The 21,752-nt window shown below is 39.6% G+C and overlaps 2 protein-coding genes and 1 long non-coding RNA gene across 10 annotated transcripts in view; 1 reads left to right on the forward strand and 2 right to left on the reverse strand.

Moving 5' to 3' along the window:
- Positions 1 to 17,031, reverse strand: part of fgd4a (FYVE, RhoGEF and PH domain containing 4a) — a 58,094-nt gene extending 41,063 nt beyond the window's left edge. For 4 of the 6 annotated variants that reach the window (XM_044123918.1, XM_044123917.1, XM_044123911.1 and 1 more), the window contains exon 1: positions 16,680 to 17,031. In XM_044123918.1, the coding sequence (XP_043979853.1) occupies positions 16,680 to 16,782 (103 nt within the window). In that variant the 5' untranslated portion in view covers positions 16,783 to 17,031. Of the gene's footprint in view, positions 1 to 10,057; positions 10,379 to 16,679 lie in introns of those variants that run through there. The other 2 variants (XM_044123915.1, XM_044123912.1) reach the window with 2 other exon arrangements.
- Positions 48 to 5,475, forward strand: LOC122835142. The gene is made up of 4 exons (XR_006371274.1): positions 48 to 3,723; positions 3,849 to 3,907; positions 4,416 to 4,492; positions 4,857 to 5,475. It is a non-coding gene; the product is annotated as an uncharacterized LOC122835142 (long non-coding RNA).
- Positions 17,032 to 18,156: 1,125 nt separating the features above from the next.
- The window catches only part of bicd1a (bicaudal D homolog 1a), a 30,443-nt gene continuing 26,847 nt past the window's right edge, over positions 18,157 to 21,752 (reverse strand). For 2 of the 3 annotated variants that reach the window (XM_044124744.1, XM_044124747.1), the window contains one exon: positions 18,157 to 20,190. In XM_044124744.1, coding sequence (XP_043980679.1) covers positions 20,070 to 20,190 — 121 coding nt within the window. In that variant the 3' untranslated portion in view covers positions 18,157 to 20,069. The remainder of the gene's footprint in view (positions 20,191 to 21,752) is intronic. The other variant, XM_044124745.1, reaches the window with a different exon arrangement.

Raw genomic sequence — 21,752 nt, forward strand, 5'->3', positions numbered from 1 at the left:
GAGGAAGTGGCCAATGGCCGAACTCTACAGAGGATCTCGGTTCTGACACCGAGCAACCCCCCTTCCAGGAATAAAGCCGGGTGGGGAGCAGAAGAAAGGCGACGCATCTGGCCAGAGACGTGACAAAGAGCTGGTTTCATTCTCAGAAAGAGAAGCACTGGAGCAAAGGGCTGAAGAATCCCAACTCCGCTCTGGTCATCTTTCAGTCTTATCTGGAGCTCAGAAGCCGGTTCTGGACTCTACGGGGATCGAAAGGCAAAGTTTCCCACTCTTCTCACAAAACAAATCAGAAAATGTTTCAAAAACAGGAAGGGAAACTGGGAAGTTTAATCTAGAGGGGAAATTTGAAATCATCATAACTTTTAACTGCATAAAACAATATAAATGAACCTCTTTAGTTTATCAAATTAATATTCACAGTAAGCTCTTCAGAATTGTCTCAGCTTTGAAGGTTTAATATTTGTTGATGCAGTAAATTTGACTCTTTCCAGGATCAAGAAGCTGAAGAAGCTGCTGCCACTTTCTTACCCCCCGGCTCACACTAATGATGACTCAGCACTTCTCTGTTAAGCTGTTTCTCTTTTAGGCAACGCGTCAGTAAGAGCTGCAGAGGAAACCAGATATTTACATACACGTAAAAAGACACATAATTTAATTTTCATCAGAGGAACCAGTTCCTGTTTTTAGGACAGCTGGGTGTTAATGTGCATCTTGAACCTCCAGTCGGTCGTGGCTGATTGCTGCTTGTACTGAGCCACGTTCTGGTTCTGGTTCTGCTAGAGGTTTCTTTCTGTTAACAGGGAGCTTTTCCTCTCCACTGTCACCACATGCATACTTGGTATGCAGGACTGCTGTAAAGAGATCGTCTGCTGTTGCTACGCTGCCAGTCGGGTTTTCATCAGCAGCAGTTTCCATTACAGACGAGACAAAACTCTGTTGATATTCTGCTCATAGCACAAAAACCTTCTATCAAAAAACATTAGTTTTTCTTTTAAAATGACATTTCCATTAAGCAAATGTTTTTTTTAATTCCAAGTTGCGTAATTTTAAGGCCAGAACCGGTAGCACTGGGTCGGTTTGCAGGCGACCTCTCTCTCACACCTTTCAGTGGCTGAGAAACTTTCTGACAGACTTCGACTCTTTTAGTCCTTCAGCTGCTAATCTGGAGCTTCAGAAACTAAAAACTGGAAAAAAATGACAGCCGGCGTTCAGAGATAATGTCTCAGATCCTTATAGAGACAATAAAACATCAGTCACCCATTTTCACTTTAAGTCTGAATGTTTCATATTTGCAGCTCTTGCCACAGATCTTCATTTCAGGAACTGACTTTTTTTGGCTTGATGACATGCATATCTTTTTTAAGTTCCTGAGTTCATTTGATAAGAACTCAGATGTTGTCATTAAAACATACCTGAAAGTTAAAGTTAATTAAAAATGAAAAGCATGCAGTGAGGTTGAATGGCTGGATGAGTCTAGTGATAAAGAGGTGATGTGAATATAAAATACAATGAGCTCATCTGAATCATCGTGTTTGTTGTGGGTGACAAGGGAGGGTTGGTTGGTCACGATGTGTGAAAGAACAGTCAGTGCTTCTTTCCCCCAGCTGAGAAAATGACCTGCAGACGTTGATGGTGCTGAAGTAGAAGGAAATGCTGCTTTCACAAGCGCTGGTTGAACATGACGCACTCAAACTCAAACCATGGTGGGGAAAAAACAACAATGTTTACACGTTTAAACAGACCTGCACCCCGACATTAAGTGAAGCATTCAGAAATCACAGGGCATCAGTAGATCTACTAGAGCGGTTTTATTTCACGGTTCCATCCAGAAACACTTTGGCTCAAAGTTTTCTACCTGAGAGAGGATCTGCTCACTCCCTGTCAGTTTAAATCTGTAACCAGGTTCACATGTTCCAAAAACAAACTGGAACTGTATGCTTAATGTTTTATTGTCATGTTTTTATATTTTATTGCTTTATATGCAGGATTCTGAATATGCAGTCAACATTATGTTGTATTATTTTAAATTACTTATTTCACTTTCTAATATTTTTAGATGTGTTGTTTAAAACTAGCTCACGTTGTTCTGTTCAGTCTGTCTGTCTCTATCAAATAAACCTAACAAAACATGAAAATGTTTTCTACTGCAGAAAGGCGGCCATTACAGTCCTGACCTTCCTCTGCAACATTTTCATGTTGCGGCTCTCTGCTCTCGTTTTTCATTTTTCACCTCAGCAAATTCAACACGGATCCAGAGACTCCCTTTGTTTGGCCGTTAACATCCAATATTTTCCAGCAGCTACATGAAAGGACTTACTGACTCTCTTAATCTCTAACACACCTTGAACCATGCTGTGAGTGTGGCTAGACCTCTCTATACCACACACTAATTAGAGAGTGGAGGGTCTGGAGAGCAATAATAACACCTCAGCAGCACAATGTGCCGTCCACGTGCCGAAGTATTCCTGCTTGTTAAGCAGAGAGAAAAATGCTTCATGCTCAGCTTCCTGGAAACATTTTGGAAAGGCAACAATTCATGTGAATGGCAATTCAACATACTTTAGAGTACTTTGAATTACTCTAAAGTAATTCAAAGTACTGTTTGAATTGTTTCCTTTAGAGGAAAACAAAGAAACAGGAAAAAAAAACCCCATGAAGCTTCATTTAAAACAGATCAGCAGTCAAACCTAAGACACGTATACATGGTGGTTAATTTAAAAAATGCAGAAAGTTGCTTTGATGGTCATAATTACAGGATGTGTAAAAGTCAACAGTCGATGGATTAAAAGTAGGAAATGTTCACTTAGAAAAACAGGTTAAAATGTTTCTACTCCTGCAGAGAATGGTCATATTTTAAGTAACATTTCAATTAAATATAAAAGTAAGCAGATTAAGTGATTGTATGTAGAATATATTAGGACTTTAAATAAATATTGTATGATATTAAACTGTTTTATTAACTCACCTGCTCAGGGACATCAGATGGAAACTAGCTTAAGTCTTTTATTAATGTTTTTTGTCCCTGTTTTAAATAAACTTACAAAAAACTAAAGAAGTCATATTTTGCTTATCAACAACAACCCAATAATAAAATATGTTAATTTCATGCCACTAAATGAACACACTGTTTGTTTTGATGAAGGTTCACTCAAAGCATCATACTAAATGCTTGAAGAGGCTCCAACGGCAGCACTACCTGACCTATTTTCTGATGAATTCTGATAATAATGTTCATTACTTACAGGCTCAGTAATGAACATCTCATCCTCAGAATCTCATGCTCTGAATATAAAACCTTTAATATATTCTGTGTTTTATTTTCTGATATATTGTCTGCTGGATTCAAATGTCTGTTGTCGCCTAAATTAAAAAATAGTTCACTGTTCCAAATGATTTGTATTCCCAACAATCCTAACAAGACAGTCAGCTTGGTTCTCAGCAGTGTTTTAGGAGGAGCATGAACCAAGCGCTGGAGGAAGATGATGTGAGGAAGATGATGTGATTTTCCTCTGGGGATGACGGAGTGATTCAGCTAAACATCCAAACCCAACGTGACGGCTGGGCTCTAACAACACAGAGCAAGTCCCTCCCAGCTTCCAGGCTTCAGAACATGCTACAGTTTTAATCATTTCTGCCACATTAATGTGACGCCAGGCGGCTTTTACAGGAAGAACCATTTAAAAACAAATTGGGTTGCAGAAACGCGTCGGGCAGCTGGGGAAGGTGAGCACTTCAAAAATAATGTTGGCAATAATATCAACTGATAAACCAAAATGCTGGATGATTGCTATCTGAGGGATGGTCTGTCGTTTCCATGGTGACACATTTTCATACCTATTTATTCACAGTCCAGTCTGCAGCGGGAGCCTCATGCAGAGACATTTATGCATGAATTACAGGCAGGCAGGTAAACATACATGCTGCAAAGTCCTTAGTGCACACAATGAGAGGAAGGGAATCACAGCTGCTATTTGGTAAAAATAATTAGCACATTTAATGAACATGTTGAAATGAAGATGAGGAGGAACAAACGGATGAAGAGGAGAGAGTCGGTCAGAACAGCTGGAGTTTGTGATTTAGCTGCAAAGAACTCCAGTTTCTGTGTCCAGCTGTTTACAGTTAGCATCAAATCAAAACGTTATTACATTATTATAACAGTTTGTTACCAATATGCTTCACTGTCACTTTAAACATTCATTCATTCACTTCCAATTTGTTCAGATTTCACTTTGGCTCCTGCTATTGCTGCTAGCTCTAGCTAATGTTATCAGACGCTGTTAGCGCCTGCTGGTTCAGTAAACAGTGGATCACATTAGCTTGTTTCAGCAGAAATCTCCTGCTTAACGACACATGAAGACGTTTTGTGGTCGGCCCTCATCAGCCTCCACCACCTTGACTTCTTCTTTTGTTTACAGACTCTGGTCCACCATAACCTGTCCGCCTCACCGGCCCAGCATGCATTGCACCAGTGAAAAAATAGTGACCTTTGCAGGTGAAAAAATATAAAATATCCCGTTTCTGATGTAATTACGAGTTTTTAAGCATAGCAGACAACAACTTATAGATTGATAGGAAAATATATTTAGGCCAACATCTTTATATTTAAAGTAAAATTATTATAAAACATTTGGAATCAAAATGAAAATAAATGAAAACTTGTTTTAATTGACTATTTGTTGGCACAGAAACATGAAGCAGACATTTGTGCACATAACAGGATGTTTCTGTCAGACATTTGATAATATGCAGAGATTTAATAGAGTCAGATGCCTCACTACCTTCCTCCCACACAAACACACAGCCAGTGTCACTTTCTTCTACCTCCTCACTGCCTCCTCTGTCTCTTGTTTCCCCAGCCGGTCCACCTCTTTGTCCTCCCACTGGACCAACGTCTGCAGGCCGTGACTCACCACCTCCTCATCTCTAATGCACAGCGAACGGCCCCCGTACCTCCAACGCCCCTCACCCACATTAATTAAACCCAGATCATGTAAACTGCATGCACACAATGCATCAGAGCCCTCGCTGTTTTCATTGACTCTCATTACCGACACACATAATGAAACCCAGCGCTGAAGGATTGGTTTTATGTGCCGACACAAGCACGTTAATGTATGCACAAGTGAGATCAAAAGCAACAGGAATGCAACAAACAAGACTCCAGAGGCTGAATCAGAGTCTGTAAAGAACATTTAAGAAAGGAAACGAGTCAGCATTGAAGTCTGAGTCACTGGCCCTAAAATCAGCGATATATTAAAAAAGAAAACATGTCTACCTGCCAACATGAGCGTCAGCTGAACAACGACACTGCAAGAGGAATAATGAAACGGCTGAAAGGAGCCAAATTGATTAATTACTTTATTTAGGGTGAGAAAATAACCCTAAATAATCCATTATCCGCCTCATCTCCTTCATCTTTCCTCGAGGTAAACACACAGAACTAATCCGACCATAATCCAACCTGAATTAATAAACTGGCTGATGAGAACCTCATTTCAACTGTTTCAATAGTTTCATGTTAATGAGGAGAGACATGATGAGCGCAAAACATACATAATTATCTGTTGATCTTCTGAAAATCCAGTTCGTTAAGTCAAGTGTTGCTGTTATTATTGATCTACTGGTAGTTAGAAAAAACAACAATTTCTGGGTTAGATAATGAAGAGTGTTGTGTAAGCATTACGTGTTTCAGTCAATTATCCTGTCGATGCTTCAGAGATCACATGCTGCCTATCACGATTGATGTTCCTCTTTACGTTATGAAACACTTCAGCAGATCTGGACAGGCGCTGTAAAAGGCTGAGGTCTCATTCTGAGATTTAAATATAGTTTTTGGTGCATAATCATTTTTGGAGAAGAGTTGGAGATGATATAATAATAGTAACACTAATAGAAGCATTTAAAACGGCTGCATAAATCAGAACATGCTACAATGTCAAAACTGCAAAGACAGAAAGTTATACTGTTTCAGTTGTTAATAAATTAGCAAATCTAATTATTGATGAAGCAACAGAATAGAAAATCTTATTCATATAACAAACTAAAACAAATTACCTGGAAACCAGGTCCATATTTTCAAATGTTTTTAAAACTGAATAATCAGTCAGTAAGCAAAACAACAACAACAACAATAAGCACCGTGTTTTTTAAATGCACTTCATTCAGAGTTTAAGGCTGTTCTCACAGTTCAGTCGACCCGGTTCTACTGGAACCAGAACTTCACCATCTGACCCACCTCCAGCTGCTGTGGTTCTCTTCCTCTCTGCTCTGAGTCAAACCAGTCTGTTCCCCTCCTGGCCTGTGGGGGCGCTGCACCAACAACTACTGAAGGAAACGACACAAAAACCTCTGAATACACTGAGAGCAACTTCCTTCTTCACCAGATGGAAACAAGATGGAGGCGTCAGATTTTAGTGTTGGAGGATTTCTCTTTAGTCTTTGGCTGAAGACCAGGAGACATTTCTGCTGCTAGCGCTAGGCTAGCATGTTAACTTTGGTGTATTTACCCAGAATGCCCTGCAATAGTCCACTTCCTGCTTGTGGAGCAGTCTCCAGACCACTTGGCGTTCACATATGCATTCGAACTTCAACTGAACCCAGTAGACGAGCCAGAGTTTGGTTTTGTGGTCCTCAGAGTTTGATCACTCTCCTCCAAATGAACCAAACTTTCTAGGCAGATGGACTGGAGGTGGATTAAAGTGGAGCAGGCTGAGCTGGTGGAAACACTCTCTGAAAAGGGACCTATTATTCCTTTTTCAAGCAGCTGGGACAAGTCAAGGCATTTTTGTTACATTTTTTCTACAAAAATTGTTCTGAGATAACGAGATTTTATCTCCTCAGTTTTGCCTCTTTTGAGGTCCTTTCAGAATGAGATGCACAATTGTACAAACTTTCCAACCTTTGACCGGCTGGGTGGATTTTTTGTTTTTTGTCTTTTTTTTTAAATAATTTTGCTCCAATCTGAAATACTATGCATTTTGCAGAGAATATCTCAAACAGCATCAGGTCAGACTGTAGCCTGGCATTGCCTATAAAAGTCTAATCAGTACAAACTTACATACTTATTAAGTTGCTCATCTCTAATTAAATGCAGTAATTGTTTGTGCAAGCTGCAGATGAACAGGATTCATTGCATCTAACATCAACATATTTTTAATCGGTCAAAAACGGGTAATTTAAGAAAATCTTTCCCCGAGCCGGAGCTGAGTGCAATCTGCAGGCCATGCAGGCGTCGCCCTGAACGGCTGCAGATTCTGACATTAGAACCTGCTGAAAATCTGACTGTGTGCTGCTTTATCTGCTCACTTTAAAACAACAACAACTACAAACAAAACTCATATATTTATGCTTCATATCAAGTGAAGAACGGGATATTTTTCTATAATGCTTCTGAACTACAGGAGTCGCCCCCTGCTGGCCAACAGAGGAATCACTCCTCAAATTCCGGTTCTATAAATTCTTTCATTTAAAAAAACAAAAACAAATCAAAGCCGTTGTATGTAAATTTTTTGCATAAATACATAAATAGAAGCAAATTAAAAAACTTTTTATATATAACTGCCTGTATGACGGGTAATGAGCAGGCAGCCATCTTTATTTGAGCAACACATCATAAACCATGTTCCTGTTTGTTTATGCAGCTCTTACATGCACTAACTTTTAATTTACGAAACCCTGCAGAGGATTTCATACACCTGGAACTTTAGCCACAAATTGTATTTCAATTGATAGAGATTTCTGTGAAGTGAGAGGAAGTGATTCAAGGACACCTGTCTACACACAGTGACCAATGAAATCCAGTCACATTCACCCAGGGGTTTGCTTTTTTATGAAACACATTAATCACAGAAAAATGTAAGACGTTTTTCACAATGACATACTCAACTAAAATATATTTTTGCCCAAAAACTGCCCATATTTACCACAGATTAAAATGCTTGGTGTCATATCGGCTCAGTTGGAGCCACAGACATAAAATTTACTGAATTTTTATTTTGTGTTTTTATGATGCAAAGCACTTTGAACTGCCTTGTTGCTCAAATGTGTCATACAAATAAACTTGATTGATTGATTGATTGATTGATTGATTGATTGATTGATTGATTGATTGATCATCTCCTTACAAAACAGAAAAGTCCTCAGTTTCAGTTTTGGCATCTGATTTTGTTACACATTATCACTTAAAGTTGTATGAACAGGAAAACCAAAGTCCATCCATCCATCCATCCATCTTCTTCCTCTTATCCAGATCGGGTCGTGGGGTCAGCAGCTTCAGAAGGGAGGTCCAGTCTTCCCTCTCCAGTCTCTTCCAGCTCCTCCAGGAATCTCAAGGCGTTCCCAAGAATCCCGAGGCGTTCCCAGGAATCCCAAGGCGTTCCCAGGCCAGCAGAGAGACATCGTCCCTCCAGCGTGTCCTGGGTTTCTCCTCCTCCTGGTGGGACATGAACTCTTCACCAGGGAGGCGTCCAGGAGGCATCCTGACCAGATGCTCCTCAACTGGCCCCTCTCAATGTGAAGGAGCAGCAGCTCTACTCTGAGTCCCTCCTGGATGACTGAGCTTCTCTCTCTAAGGGAGAGCCCAGCCACCCTACGGAGAAAAATCATTTCAGCCGCTTGTATCCGCGATCTCGTTCTTTCGGTCATGACCCAAAGCTCATGACCATAGATGAGGGTGGGAACGTAGATCGACCGGTAAATCGAGAGCTTTGCTTTTTGGCTCAGCTCTCTCTTCACCACGACGGACCGGTACAGCGCCCGCTTGACGGCAGACGCTGCACCAATCCGCCTGTCGATCTCCCGCTCCCTTCTTCCCCCATTCATGAACAAGATCCCGAGATACTTCAACTCCTCCACTTGGGGCAGGACACCCCCCCTGACCCGGAGAAGGCACTCTACCCTTTTCCGGCTCAAGACCATGGCCTCGGATTTGGAGGCACTGATCGCCATCCCAGCCGCTTCACACTCGGCTGTGATCCGCTCCAGCGAGAGCTGCAGTTCATGACCAAAGTCAAAAACATAAAATGTGATGCAAAGTTCATCTAAGGTATGAAAATGGGTAACAATTTATGGCAATAATTGGTATGAATGGATGAAAAACGACGGCCATCTTGAAGAATGGCTTTCATCTGGATAGTTTAGTGGCTAATGGGAAATATAAAAATACGACCTGAATGATGAACATGCAACTTTTATACTGTCTTGAAAGATTTTTACGGTAATACGCTGCACCACCAGCCAGGGCTGCGATGGAATTCAACCGGTCAGGCTGAGAATATCGAAACTTACAGAAATAAACAAAAACTTTACACATTTTTAACATTTCCTCACGTCAGAGGCAGCTAGAGTTGGTTCCTGTAGAAACAGAAAGTCAACCCAACTGGAACGGCGTTGTGTTCGTCTGACGCTGAAACAATGAGCGTGGTGAAAGGACCCGGGCCTTTTCCTTCCTGCCAACCAGGAGGGAGCAGAAAGCTTCACTCCGTTTCCTCCTGTAGGCGAAGGTTGATGCAACCTCCTTCACCAACGGTGCAAAGCATCTCAGAAGATGTAAACGGCTGGAGGTTTTAAAGGAATGAATCGTCTCCAGTGCAGCGCGGCATGAAAACAGTAAATGGGCCACTGGGGAAGCTGCCAAAAGGCCAGAGCGCTCTACAGGGGGAAACGGTTCCCAGGCCTCTGAGAACAGAACAGTCTCTCTTTTTACAGCGTGGCAGATTTAAATTCTTTCTCTCTTGCTGCTCAACACCAGTGATACTGAAGTAGTTTGCTAAATCCACATCGGCTCCTGGGAACAGCCACTATTCAGGGAGAAAAGACGAGCGTGCTTCTGCTGCATTTTCTAAAGATAGTTTTCTTTCTACAGTGGGAGATTTACACAAACCACCCAGCAGCAAAATTAATGGCTTATCAAAAGGAAAGCAAGATAATAGGATTAGAAACTTGATCCAGAAAACAGATGAGCTGAAAGCCAGACAGGGAAGGATGAAAATGCATTTCTGTAGAATCGACTCAGGCTTAAAAACAAAAAAACAAAAAACGAGGAGTTTCCAGATCTTACCATAACAGCAGAGCAGACACATCTTTGAGTTTTTACCTTTCCGGCTCCAAAACCTGTACTTGCGTCGCCGTTTCATTGTCAGTCCACTCCAGGTCAGCTAATCAGTGAACGTTAATTCATTATGAAGTCCAGAACTACCAGCTTCTAGCCAACGCAGATGGGAATGAAGTTCGTCCATGTTGTGTCCAAGAGGAGAAGTGAAGGTGTGTGAAAGTCCAAAAATACTCCTGTGTTTAGTGAACTGGACTTCCTTCCTTCCTGTCAGAAGAGACCTGCTGTTCTGCTCCTCAGATCAAGTGAAGAGAAAGAATCATCCATCCTGCAGCGTCTTTAGATCTGTCCGTCTTCTGGGGAAGGAATAACCCGGATTTCACAAACAGACAAGATTTCTCAATCAGCTTGAGTAATTCCACTCAAACTTCCTTCTGAACTGCATCCTGGTCTTCAGCTCAGCTTGAATTCAAAAGGTAAAGAAGAATACGGGAGGTTTCTGGGAAAAGCCTCACTATCAAACAATGGCAGTCAGGAGAGGGAAACAACACACATCCCAGTCAGGAAGCTGCAGCTGGCGAATGGAAAGAAAAACAAGTTTCCTTCTCACTCTGCGTCTGAAACAGAGGATCATTTCTGCACAAAGGTGAGCAAAGTATCCCAAGATTTTACTCAAGTTAGAGTGGAACTGCATCAACAAATATTTACTTACACAACATGATAACTAATGTTGCTGGATGATAAATTGTTCCAGAAGTTATTGCAATTTTGTTACTTTGACATAATAAATCAGTGTTTGCATTTTTTAAGATTTTATAGTCTGTCTTCAGGTATTAACCTTCCAATTGTTTAATAACACATAATTATCAAGTAATATTTTAAAATTTCCTGTCAACTTTAAACATTTTTTAACTCAAAAACACGGCAGGCTGCTGGATGAACGACGGCTCTGGAGCCCAACCATCTGGGAAACGTTGATGATGCAAGAACTCAAAGATCAATAAATGTTTGTTAGAATTTAAAGTTTAAAACTGGAACTAGAAGACATTTTAAATATCTAAAATAAACAAATAAAATGAATTATGAAGTCTCTGTAAACAAAACTGTCCTTAAAAAAAAAGGTTCAGTTGAGACCAAAACACCAAACTGAGAACTTTTATATCCAGAAAGAGAGAAAAAAAACTATAAATCATTCAAATGGAAATTATTGAGCTTGTTTTAATTCATTATGCAATTAATTTATTTATTGTTTATTGCAACAAACACATGAAAGAAAAAAAAGAAATATTTTGAAAAAAATTACAAAATAAACTTTGAGCTGAACCACTTTTCTAAATCAATTTTTTCAATATGAAATGTATAAAACCAATATATAATAAATAACATATCTTATGTGATGAAAAGTACTTCCAGTAACAATACAGTGTTTTACCTTGAAATGCTACAATAAACTCAGCAGACAGGAAATAGAAACAAAGCTTCAGCACAAGCAAGAGGTCTCACTTCAACATAAACTGCAGCTGAGTGTCTAAATGGCACATTTTTGTTTGAGAGTAAAATTAATGATAAAATTAAAATATAGAGTACAAAGTAGTACAACTACGTCTAGAAGTATTTTTCCTTAAAAAACGTTACTCAAGTGAATGTAGCTAGTTACTACTCAACTCTGTTTTAGGATCAAGTTAGATAACATTTTAAATCAGAAAGACGAGACTATTTTAAATAATGTCTCCAATATTGTAAACTAATAAATTAATACTTTGCAGCAAATGAAGTGTTGATGTTTGATTTCCACAAAACTAGAAATAAACTAAAAATTAAGACATAACATAAATACATTTAAAAATGTAACCTAAAAAAAAAGTTTAGCATTTTTAAAGCTCGGTTCAGTTCAGCAGTAAGAAAAAAAAACTCTTGGTATTTGTCTCCACCTACTGGAAGGTCCTGGTACTGCTACAGCAACGCCCTTCATCTGTCAGTATTTCTGCATCTTCTGAGGTTTATTACTCAAACAGGAATTAGCCATATCCTGTTACATGCAACTGAAAACCCCACTGATGACCAAGTGAGCAGATAAATGACGTCATCTGCAGATTACACAAGCAGCATAGCTTGAAATATTCCTGTAGGTTGTATAAAGTAAAAAAAAAAGAAAAGAAAAACGCTTCTGATTTCCTTCATCTAATAAGCTCTTATATTTTATAGCTAAATGTAAAATATTACTGGACAGCTGCAGATTGTATTTATGGACACTCTGAAGATAAATACCTTAACAACCAGGAAGTGAACTGAGTGACTGACCAGAATAGTTTAATAGGTTTGTTCATTTTTTTCCTTCCTGGGTTCTTTTTCTTCTTCCAACACTCCCTGTGACCTTTGGCCTCGTGGCTGCTATCACCTGAGCCAGGTGTAGATATCTACTGAAACTCCATTAAGGAACAGCTCACGTATTACATTATGCAAGAAAGAGACACCTGGATTACAGTGACCTGAACGCTGCCGTGTGATTTTTTATTTGGCTACTGCTGGTAAACTGTTGGACTATAACTAGTTATAAGGTGGCTTGTGAGTATAAAAATGTTATGAATGATTTTTAAGAGGAAAAACTGAGAGGAGGAAGTTACTGTAATCTAATCAAGAAGGGACATTGATGACGGCTGTTCTGAGCAGAGAGAAAATATTCAGACAAAGATCCAAGAGAAAAAGTCTGGAATCATTTTAAAACTGTCACATTCTGTTATCTTGGAGTTCCTGGTAGTGCGAAATGAAACTTTTACAGAAATAAGGTTTCCATCTTCAAAACAAAAATACTGGCACTTCAGAGCCACTTGCTCTGAAATGGTTCAGCAAAGCACAGAAAATACTAAAACTAATGAGAGCGGCTGCAGAAGTGAGACAGAGGCGGTTCAGGTCCAGATGAAACAGCAGGCCACACAGCTCCTAATTCATACAGTCCCACTGCTCCTCTCTGACCCAACAACAAGCAGATCATTGTTGGAAAACGGCCGACCGTCTTCACAGAAACACCAGCACTGAGCTACAGTTCAAGGCCCAAATCTGTTCTGCTGAAGTTTCCTGGAAAAACCTGGAAACTCTGAAGATGCTTCAGTTCCTCTCCACAGGATTCAGAATATTTTAACACACTACAACCACAAAGTTCAACACATTTAATTGAAATTTCATCTGACAAATGAAAAGTGGAAAGGATCAAACCTTTCTGGAATCACCTTCTGGGTTTCACTGAGTTCATTTCACAACGATGCATGTGGCGACAGTGGGAGGAAAAACTCCAGTCTCATCTCCGCTAGTTTTATGAGTCGTGTGAAATGTAATTTCTTTAAGCATCTTAAGCTCAGACAGATCAGGAACATCTGTGAACATCAACTTTCAAGTCATAGATTCTCAGTTGAATGTAGGCCTAGACTTTGACTAGGCCATTCTAACACATGATGTGGTTGTCCTGAGGGACGGTGAACTTTGACCCCAGTCTCAGCTCTTCTGCTGGTTTTCTTCTAGGATTTAGCTCCATCCATCTTCCCATCAACCCTGACCTGCTTCCCCACAGCATAATGCTGCCTCCACTATGTTTCATAATACTGATATGGTAAGAATCAAACCCAAAACCTTTTATTGCTGCAAGGCAACAGTGCAGCCATGAGCTCCACTTTTATTCCACCTCTCACTGCTTCTAAAAATACCAAATAAAACTAAATCACAGACTGTGGTGAAGTTTGAGGATCATTAATATCTTTATAAAATATTGACTGATTGATCATTATAAAGAATAAAAACAAATTTTGCTTTAAAAATATAGCAAATCTTTCCTATCTTGATGTTTTATGACTACAGTGTTCATTTAGTGACAGACTGCTGAGAAATAAACTTCCAAACATTTCTGAACAATTCCTGTTGGGAAAATGGGATAAAGACAAAAAACTCCAAACATAAAAATAAAACGTCTTCATTCTAAACTAGAATCCAATTAAAGCTTGTTAAACGTAGAGCAGCGTAGAATGTCTGTGTCTGAAGGAAAGCCGGATCATCCAGCCGTGATGAAAACTCTGCATCGTTACGAGGCGCAGCGAACCGAGACAACGGCTGCAGCAGAACCCAGCACTTTGACCCGGGAAGTTCAGGAACGACACAGAAACATGACCCATTTTATCAACACAGGGACGCTATGAAAATAAATCCAACAACACTGCATGGGAAGAGGGGTTTCCATCAGTGTTCAGAACAAACAGAAATGATTTAGACGTTTTGGATTCCTGGAGGTTCTGGACCTGAAGGAACTGAAGAAGCTGATATCAGAGCTGCTGCATGTCCACAAAACCAAAAAAATGACTGCTTAAGATTTAGATCCATAAATTAGAGATTCACATCTTTTGGTCAACAGCAGGGGCGTCACCAGGTTCTAAGGACACGGGGGGCCGAGCCCCCAGAATATGAACTGAAATTCTCAAACAGCAACAAAAACAAAGTTACTTTTCCAGTTTTAAAATATTGTTTAGGGAAATACAAAGATCTTAATACAAAATATGACTAGAAGCAGTTATTTGCTATTATAAAATGGATTCCTAGCAAACGATGCTTAAATAGTTAGAATTTTCTACGGCTGCACATTTAAAACTGTTTGGTACCTTTTGAAGAACATTTGTGCAAAGTTTTAGGCTTCCATCATCTTCCATGCAATTCCAGCCATATTTTATAACCATCGCCCAGAATATTATGACATGAAGTAAAGGGAACCTGGCAGATTTATTATCAATTTTGAGTAAAGAATTACAGTTTACATGATTTTTTTTATTTAAACTCCAGCCACAATATTTTGAATTTGTTGGCAGTTTTTTGTAACCAAAACCCCCCAAAAAAACTTTCCATTGTTCATCTTCATATTAGTAATAATAATAATAATAATAACAACAAAACCCCACCAAATTATTTAGGGAGCTTGAGAATACTTTATTCCCAGAGATGGATAAAAACAAGCACACAGAGTCTAAAGTACCAGGTGTATTGCATGTTAATGGTGCAAAACAGCAGCTAGCTGATGATCGCTCACGTCAGATGATTCAAGGTGCGACTCTACCTGGGGGTGACCCAGAGTCTACCTCACTTCCTGAACCAGTTTACAACTTGTGACTGGAGCTGACTTTATGAAACCGCCACCACTGTTACATGAGCTGAAGTGTTACCTCGTGTGAACACACAAAGAAAAGTTCAAGTCTGACTGAGAGCGCGGCTAAGTATCCCCAGCAGCGTGTTTACACAAGTAGCAGCTCCAAGATAAGACCAAATTATGCCAGCTCTTCCTGCCTCAGACAGTCAAGCCCCAACAGAGCAAACAGCCTGAACATGAAGCGGGTTCTGAGAAGAGCTTCTGACTAAATCTGCAGCTGCATGTTTGCAGTTTGCAAAGATCCGTTATGATATGGAGCGCCGTTTGTGACAAAAACAGTCAAAAATTACCCAAAAACTTGGGTTATGCAGCAGTTATGCAGTTCATATTTAAAGGAAGCTATCCATTCCTTCATAAATGTCAGCTTCAAACATTTTAATTTGTAAGCTAAATATTTAGCTCTGTGCTAAATAATTAACTAGCTCAGAGCTAAATATTTAGTTTGGTATTAAATAGCTTCTTGATTACATATTTTTTTAGCTAAATATTTAGTTCACCAACTATTTAGCTAATATAATATTTAACCAATGTAACCAAAATACTTGACTTAGGTGTCAAGTATTCAGCTTGACACCTAAATAGTGAACAAGCCATTTAGCTCTTAGCTACGTATTTAGCTTCCTCTGAGCCACATATTAAGCTAATATGCAAATTCACTAGCTGACAAGTTAGTGGACTATCAAAATAAAAGCTGGTTCTTAAGAACTTCCATATAAATTCCAGCTAGCAGATAGTCACTGTTGAACATCTGCGTTGCCTAAAAAAAGTTCATATTTTAATTGTTTTTAGCTGAAATGTTGTACAAAAGGACAAAAAATTCTAAACAGCAACGCCAAACAAAAATATTTAATTTGTAGCTAAATATTTAGTTTATTAGCTAAAGCAAACTAAATATGTAGCCTGCTAAATTAATATTTAGCTTCAGGCTAAATATTTTCTTTGAAACTTTGGCATTTATAAATGATTGAATGGTGAAAATATGACTATAAAAAAATGAATCCACATTTTTTTTCTCTTCTGTCAGGCTAAATAACCCAAAGTGTTGCAGTTAATTTTGACTGTGCAGCACCCCATATCTCACAGCTTTGAACTGAGGCAAACTGTTGGATCAGTTTTGATAACTAAGGCTGGAACAAAGAGCATTGTAGTAACAGTTCCTCCAGTGTTCCTCCAGCAGAACCGCTCATCTCCTTTACATTGGAGGAAAATGTTGCCCTGCAGCCAGCAGGCTGGAACCTGCCGCTGACAGAAGGATGATGGGTAAACAAGGCCTGCAGCTGTTTCTAAGCTTTCCCAATCACTTTGAGGAAAACACGTGAGCGCCAACCCAACATTAAAGCCTTACAATGGGATAAAACTGATTTATTCTGGGGGATTTTAGAAACGCAACTGGTATAAAACACCTGAAACCAGAGCAGAGAGGCAGAGTGAGAACAAGCCCATGAAACCCACCTGTGGCCCGTCGATGCCCCATGTCCAGACTGCGCTGCTTCCTCCGAAAGGCGACCCGGTTGAAGCTCTCCATTTTCCCCTCATCCATGACCCGCTCGATCATTCAGACTGACCGATTCTGAGGATTTCACTGTGAGGTCGAACAAAGACCGAAAATAAAAGTATGTTTTCAGAAACGCGCCCCCTTCTTCCCAGCAAATCCAAAGCCGAGCGGCGTCGGCTCCATGCGCGTCCCCGTCACTGGTCCGTTCGGGTCCGTTCGGGTCCGTCCGGGTCCAACCAGCGACACCCTCAGGAGCTCAGAGAGCGGCTTCCCGCGGGCCAGCTTGGTCCTGGTCTCCCTCCAAAGTCACCTTGATGGGGGTGTAGCTCTGAGCCCGGCCCGCCCCTCACTGGTTTCTGTTTGGGAACTTTTCCAACATAAATAATCAGAAGTAATTACTGAGTCTGCAGGCTTTCTGCTGAAACACAACAACTTCCTCACAACCTCAGCCTATTTTTCTGGGGATTGAACTAAATTTAAGGTTAGAGTTGCTTTTTTAAAAAAAAAAAGAAAACATTTAAATTAGGTTTAGCTCCCATTTGTTACATTTCTTTCAACTGTAGTACAACCTGTCAACCTGTCAACCTGTCAACCGCATATAGGGAAGTTCAAAGCAGGCTTATAAACTAGTGGAGGTATTACATGATAATTTTTAATTTAAATCTAATTGCTGGATCTGTAATTAATTGAATTTTAGTCGAAAGTTAAAACTAAGCAACATTCTCTATTCAAAAAGCTTTCTTTACTACTAAATTATTAAATTAATAGAAACGTGAGCTCAACAATAAAGATATTTGTTGTTGAGCTCTTATTGCACCTTTTTCATTTACTTGAGTAATTTACTTATGGGGGAAATATTAGAGTCAAATATTAGTGCTTGAACCACATCAGCTCATTTTCTACAGCTGAAAATAACCAGGAAGGCAGAACCAAAGGAGAAATGTTTTATTTGCTTGTGTATCCAGTTTAACACTGTTTCAAATAGTGGAGAAACTGAAACCCACCAAATCCCAGCATACTGCAAGCATTCCTGTCAAACCACGGCTTGTTTTCAGGAACCCGGTTAGTCACCCTGTCTCTCCGTTCAGACCAGGAGAAGTTAACGAGCCAGCACAGATCCATCTGCTGCCTCTTCATCACTCTGTAGTTGCAAAAGTATCAACCTGTGGTGAACAAGTGAACACACACGTCCACTCAATGGTGTCCTTGAACACAGCAATACTGGCTGTGGAGGTTCAGGTTTTAAATCTTTAACTTAGGACATAATAATTATGAGAATGTTGGAAAGGTGCAGAAAAATGAAACTTTCCTTGCAGTTGCCACATTTTCTGCGTCTCAAAAAGAGACAAAACTTTAGTTTAGTAACAGAAAAGGAATTCCTCTCTTATCTGGAACTCTCTGTCCCTTCAACCTTCCCACACAGTTTACTGACAGAAATGTTTCGCTGCTGCTGTATTGCTCAAATGCATAGTGCAGAATTGTGCTTGTGCTGTACTGCATTCTGTCTGGGGAAGCAAAGGGAGACGGCAACACAGAGAGGCTGCGTGGGGAACCGCTTTTAAAGTTACTGTCAAAAATTAACACAATTATTAGATTTATTTAGTCATAAGAGAAAAACATGGCTGTTCACTACACAGTCATATTTTCACCATGTTATTCATTCATTTATAAATGTTAATATATTATTATTAGGCAAGGTTATTATTTAATTGACCAACTATACATTTAGCTCCAGCTAAATATTTAGTGAATTCTTTAGCTTGGATCTAAATATGTAGTGATCAAGGTGCATATTTAACTTAAAACTAAATATTTAGTTCAAAGTTTTTAAAGTTAAAACTTAGCAAGTAAGATACCCATTTAATGTAAAGCTAAATATTTTGTTACCAAACTAAATATTTAATTTCAAACTAAATATTAAGCTAGCTCAGAGCTAAGTATTTAGTTTTGGGCTAAACATTTAGCTTACCAATTAAATCTTTATTTAGCAAGTTAAATATTTACTGACCTAACTATTACATTTGGAACTAAGCATTTAATTTGCAAACTAAATGTTTAGTTTGGAGCTAAATATTTAGCTTCCTACTTTAATATTTAGCAAACTCAGAGCTAAATAAATATTTAGCTCCAGGCTAAATAAATATTTAGCTACGAGCTAAATATTTTGGGTTAAGCTAGCTTCCTATTCAGTTGTAAACATTTAACTTGCTAGCTAAATATTTAGTTTAAACTGTGACATTTAGAAATGAATATATAACATGATGAAAATATTTCATGTAACTCTAAAAATGAACCCCACAGCGTGGAGCTGCAATGTTGTTTTCTCTCTGTGTCACAATGAGGAAAAGAATCGGTAGCATGACTGGTTTCTACCCAGCGAGAAAGTCTGAAAATACTCGACGAGGAAAATACAAAGAGTAGATAACAGAGGCCTTAATGCAGCAGTAGGAGTTCATTTAAACCTCTGCAATTCAAAATGAAGAGCAGCTCAAATGATCAAATCCACCCAGTTTCTGAGCTACAAGCATCACCAGGACCCGCTGTAAAAAATGTGTCTAATAAATAAACAAGAAGTGATATAAAACAGTCTTTGTGTGTCTAGTTTAAAAATGTTAAAATAATTCATAAATAAGCATTGCAAGAAAAACCTGTGAAAGGAAATGAGCTGAAATCAACCGTCACAAACGTGAAACCTTTTCCTGTTATTAGTCCGCTGGATCCGCCGCGCCCAAAGTGTCTACGAGCTACTGTGTAAAAAAACTCCATACATGATTTATTTGGTTGTTATTCTCACAAAATTCTATATGGTTTAACTAGGTACGCTTTTTTCTAGAAAACGTCTAAATCAAATGTTTATTTTTGTTCAATTTTTGATGGAAGAACAAAACAGACCATGTTGTGAAAGTGAATCTGTGAAACCGATTACTTCGTCTCCACAGCAGGAATGAATTCTTATAAAAAACATAAGACAGAAGAAAAACATACAAGGATTATTAAATCCCGTAAATAATAAATAGTCAATAAATTATTAATAAATAACAGTGAACTAATTTAAAGATTCCAGTTCTGCGTCAGCAGCATTTCTTCTCCTGCAGGAAGTCGCATCCAGAAGACGGGGAGCGCGTCCTGCCTCTCTTCTACGACCCAGGTAGTGGGAGGCCCGCCAGAACCGGGCCAGGACTGGGCCAGAACCGGGCCGGGTCCGGCCGGGGTGGGGGACAGAGTCCAGTGAGGGAAGAGGAGGCGCCTCCCTCATCCAGGGAGTGTCTGCCTCTGCATGGCTCCTATGGGTCCGGGCCAGGGGCGGGGCTAGGTTCCGGGGGCGGGGCTATGTGTCAGGGGCGGGGCTAGGTGCCAGGGGGGTGGGGCTGGTGGGCCATGCAGCTACGCGGGTCGCACGGCGAGAGAAGGCTGCGACTGCTGGACAGGACCGCTTGGTATTCCTGGAGGTCTTCCAGAAATTTACGACTGAAAAAAAAAAAGCAGAAAAACTTTTACTGAGCAGAAGGAGAATAAAAACAGCGAAATGTGACATATTTTTTTTAAAGTTCACTCAGGAAAATAGAAACATTTTGGGAAAAAGAGTTTAGCTTTCCTGTAAAGAGTTAGTTTGCTTGCAGAAAACAAAGTTGCTGGCAGCAGCCGGGTTTGCTGAGCAAAACGAAAATCAGAGTCTGGCTGTGCAACTTCTGCAGATTATTCACAAAAATCTGCACAAAATGCTGAAAATAAACCAAACCTGAAGCATCAAGACAGAACCTCAAAGCATTCAGACCCCGTGGACATGAAGACAAATTCATACAAGGTTTCCTGTATATTTTGGAAATAAAAATCTAAAAAATGTCACATGCACAAGTATTCAACCCGCTAAACTGAGGCTGACCTCTATAGTTCACCTAGGGTCAAAGTTGACCTTCCAGCAGGACGACCCCCCAAAGCACACACCCCAAAAAAGACCAATAAAAAGCTGGTTCTGCAAAGTATCGACTCAGAGCCACTTAATGCAGATTCACAACAAACTGTAGTTTGTTTCTGTTCTCACAGACAGAAAAAGGCTCCAGAGGAGTGAATATTTTTAGACGACTCAACAGTGAGGTTGTCGAGGTGAGGTGGTTATTCAGAGGTACTGGCAGCATCATGCTGAGAGCTGTGCCAGATCTTCTCCTTTCAATCAGAAAAAGAAGCTGAAAAATGTGTCTTTCTAAAGTCAGACATTTTCTTTAAGCATCGAAAACAATAAAAATCTGCTAAAAACACAACAGATAAATACACACAGAGGCCTCAGCCGTTGCCTTGGATACACAAAGTAAATCCTCTATATAAGGTTTGATCAAATGACTTATCATGGGGCGTGTGCCATAAAAACGATTCTTGATTCTCCTTTATGATGATTTAGAATCAATTAAAATTTTTTGTAAAATTTGCTGTCCATCAGCCTCCATTTTGTAACTAAACAGGAAGTTCTGACGTCGCCATGGAGATGATACTGAGACGTGTGGATGCACAGAAAGCACCACAATATGGAGAAAACTACAAAAAATGAAAGCGAGAGGTTCGACCAGCTCCGTCTTCGCTGAAGGAAAACATTCTGGTTTTTCCCAAATACCCAGGAAGTGTAGCTGGTTTTTGTATCTGCAGAGGCGACATGAATACGGAGCGCCAATCCACCCAGAGAGGAATTATCAGCAGATAACTATTAAAAAACTGTCAATTGGATCAAAATTCCTGGATGGAAATTGCAATGCTGTCGTTCTCAGAAGAGACTGTCTGCAGAAAGGGGGCGCTCTCTTTGTAAAAACAACACAAAAGATGCAGGAACGGAGTGATGGATTAATGTTTAAAATGAAATAAATGTGAAAAAGAATGTTAATGTCTCCATTTGTCTTTCTGCCTTGCCAAGCAGACTGGAGTAAATGATGAGGATCAGAAATCAGTCAAATTCATAAATAATTGCTTTGAAAATCAAAAATCAGAATTGAATCCTGAATGGGAGGATTAAAGATTCCCATCACTGTTTTTAACATCACAAA

This window comes from Gambusia affinis, linkage group LG08 (genome assembly GCF_019740435.1).
Source record: "Gambusia affinis linkage group LG08, SWU_Gaff_1.0, whole genome shotgun sequence".
NCBI classification, from domain to species: Eukaryota; Metazoa; Chordata; class Actinopteri; order Cyprinodontiformes; family Poeciliidae; genus Gambusia; species Gambusia affinis.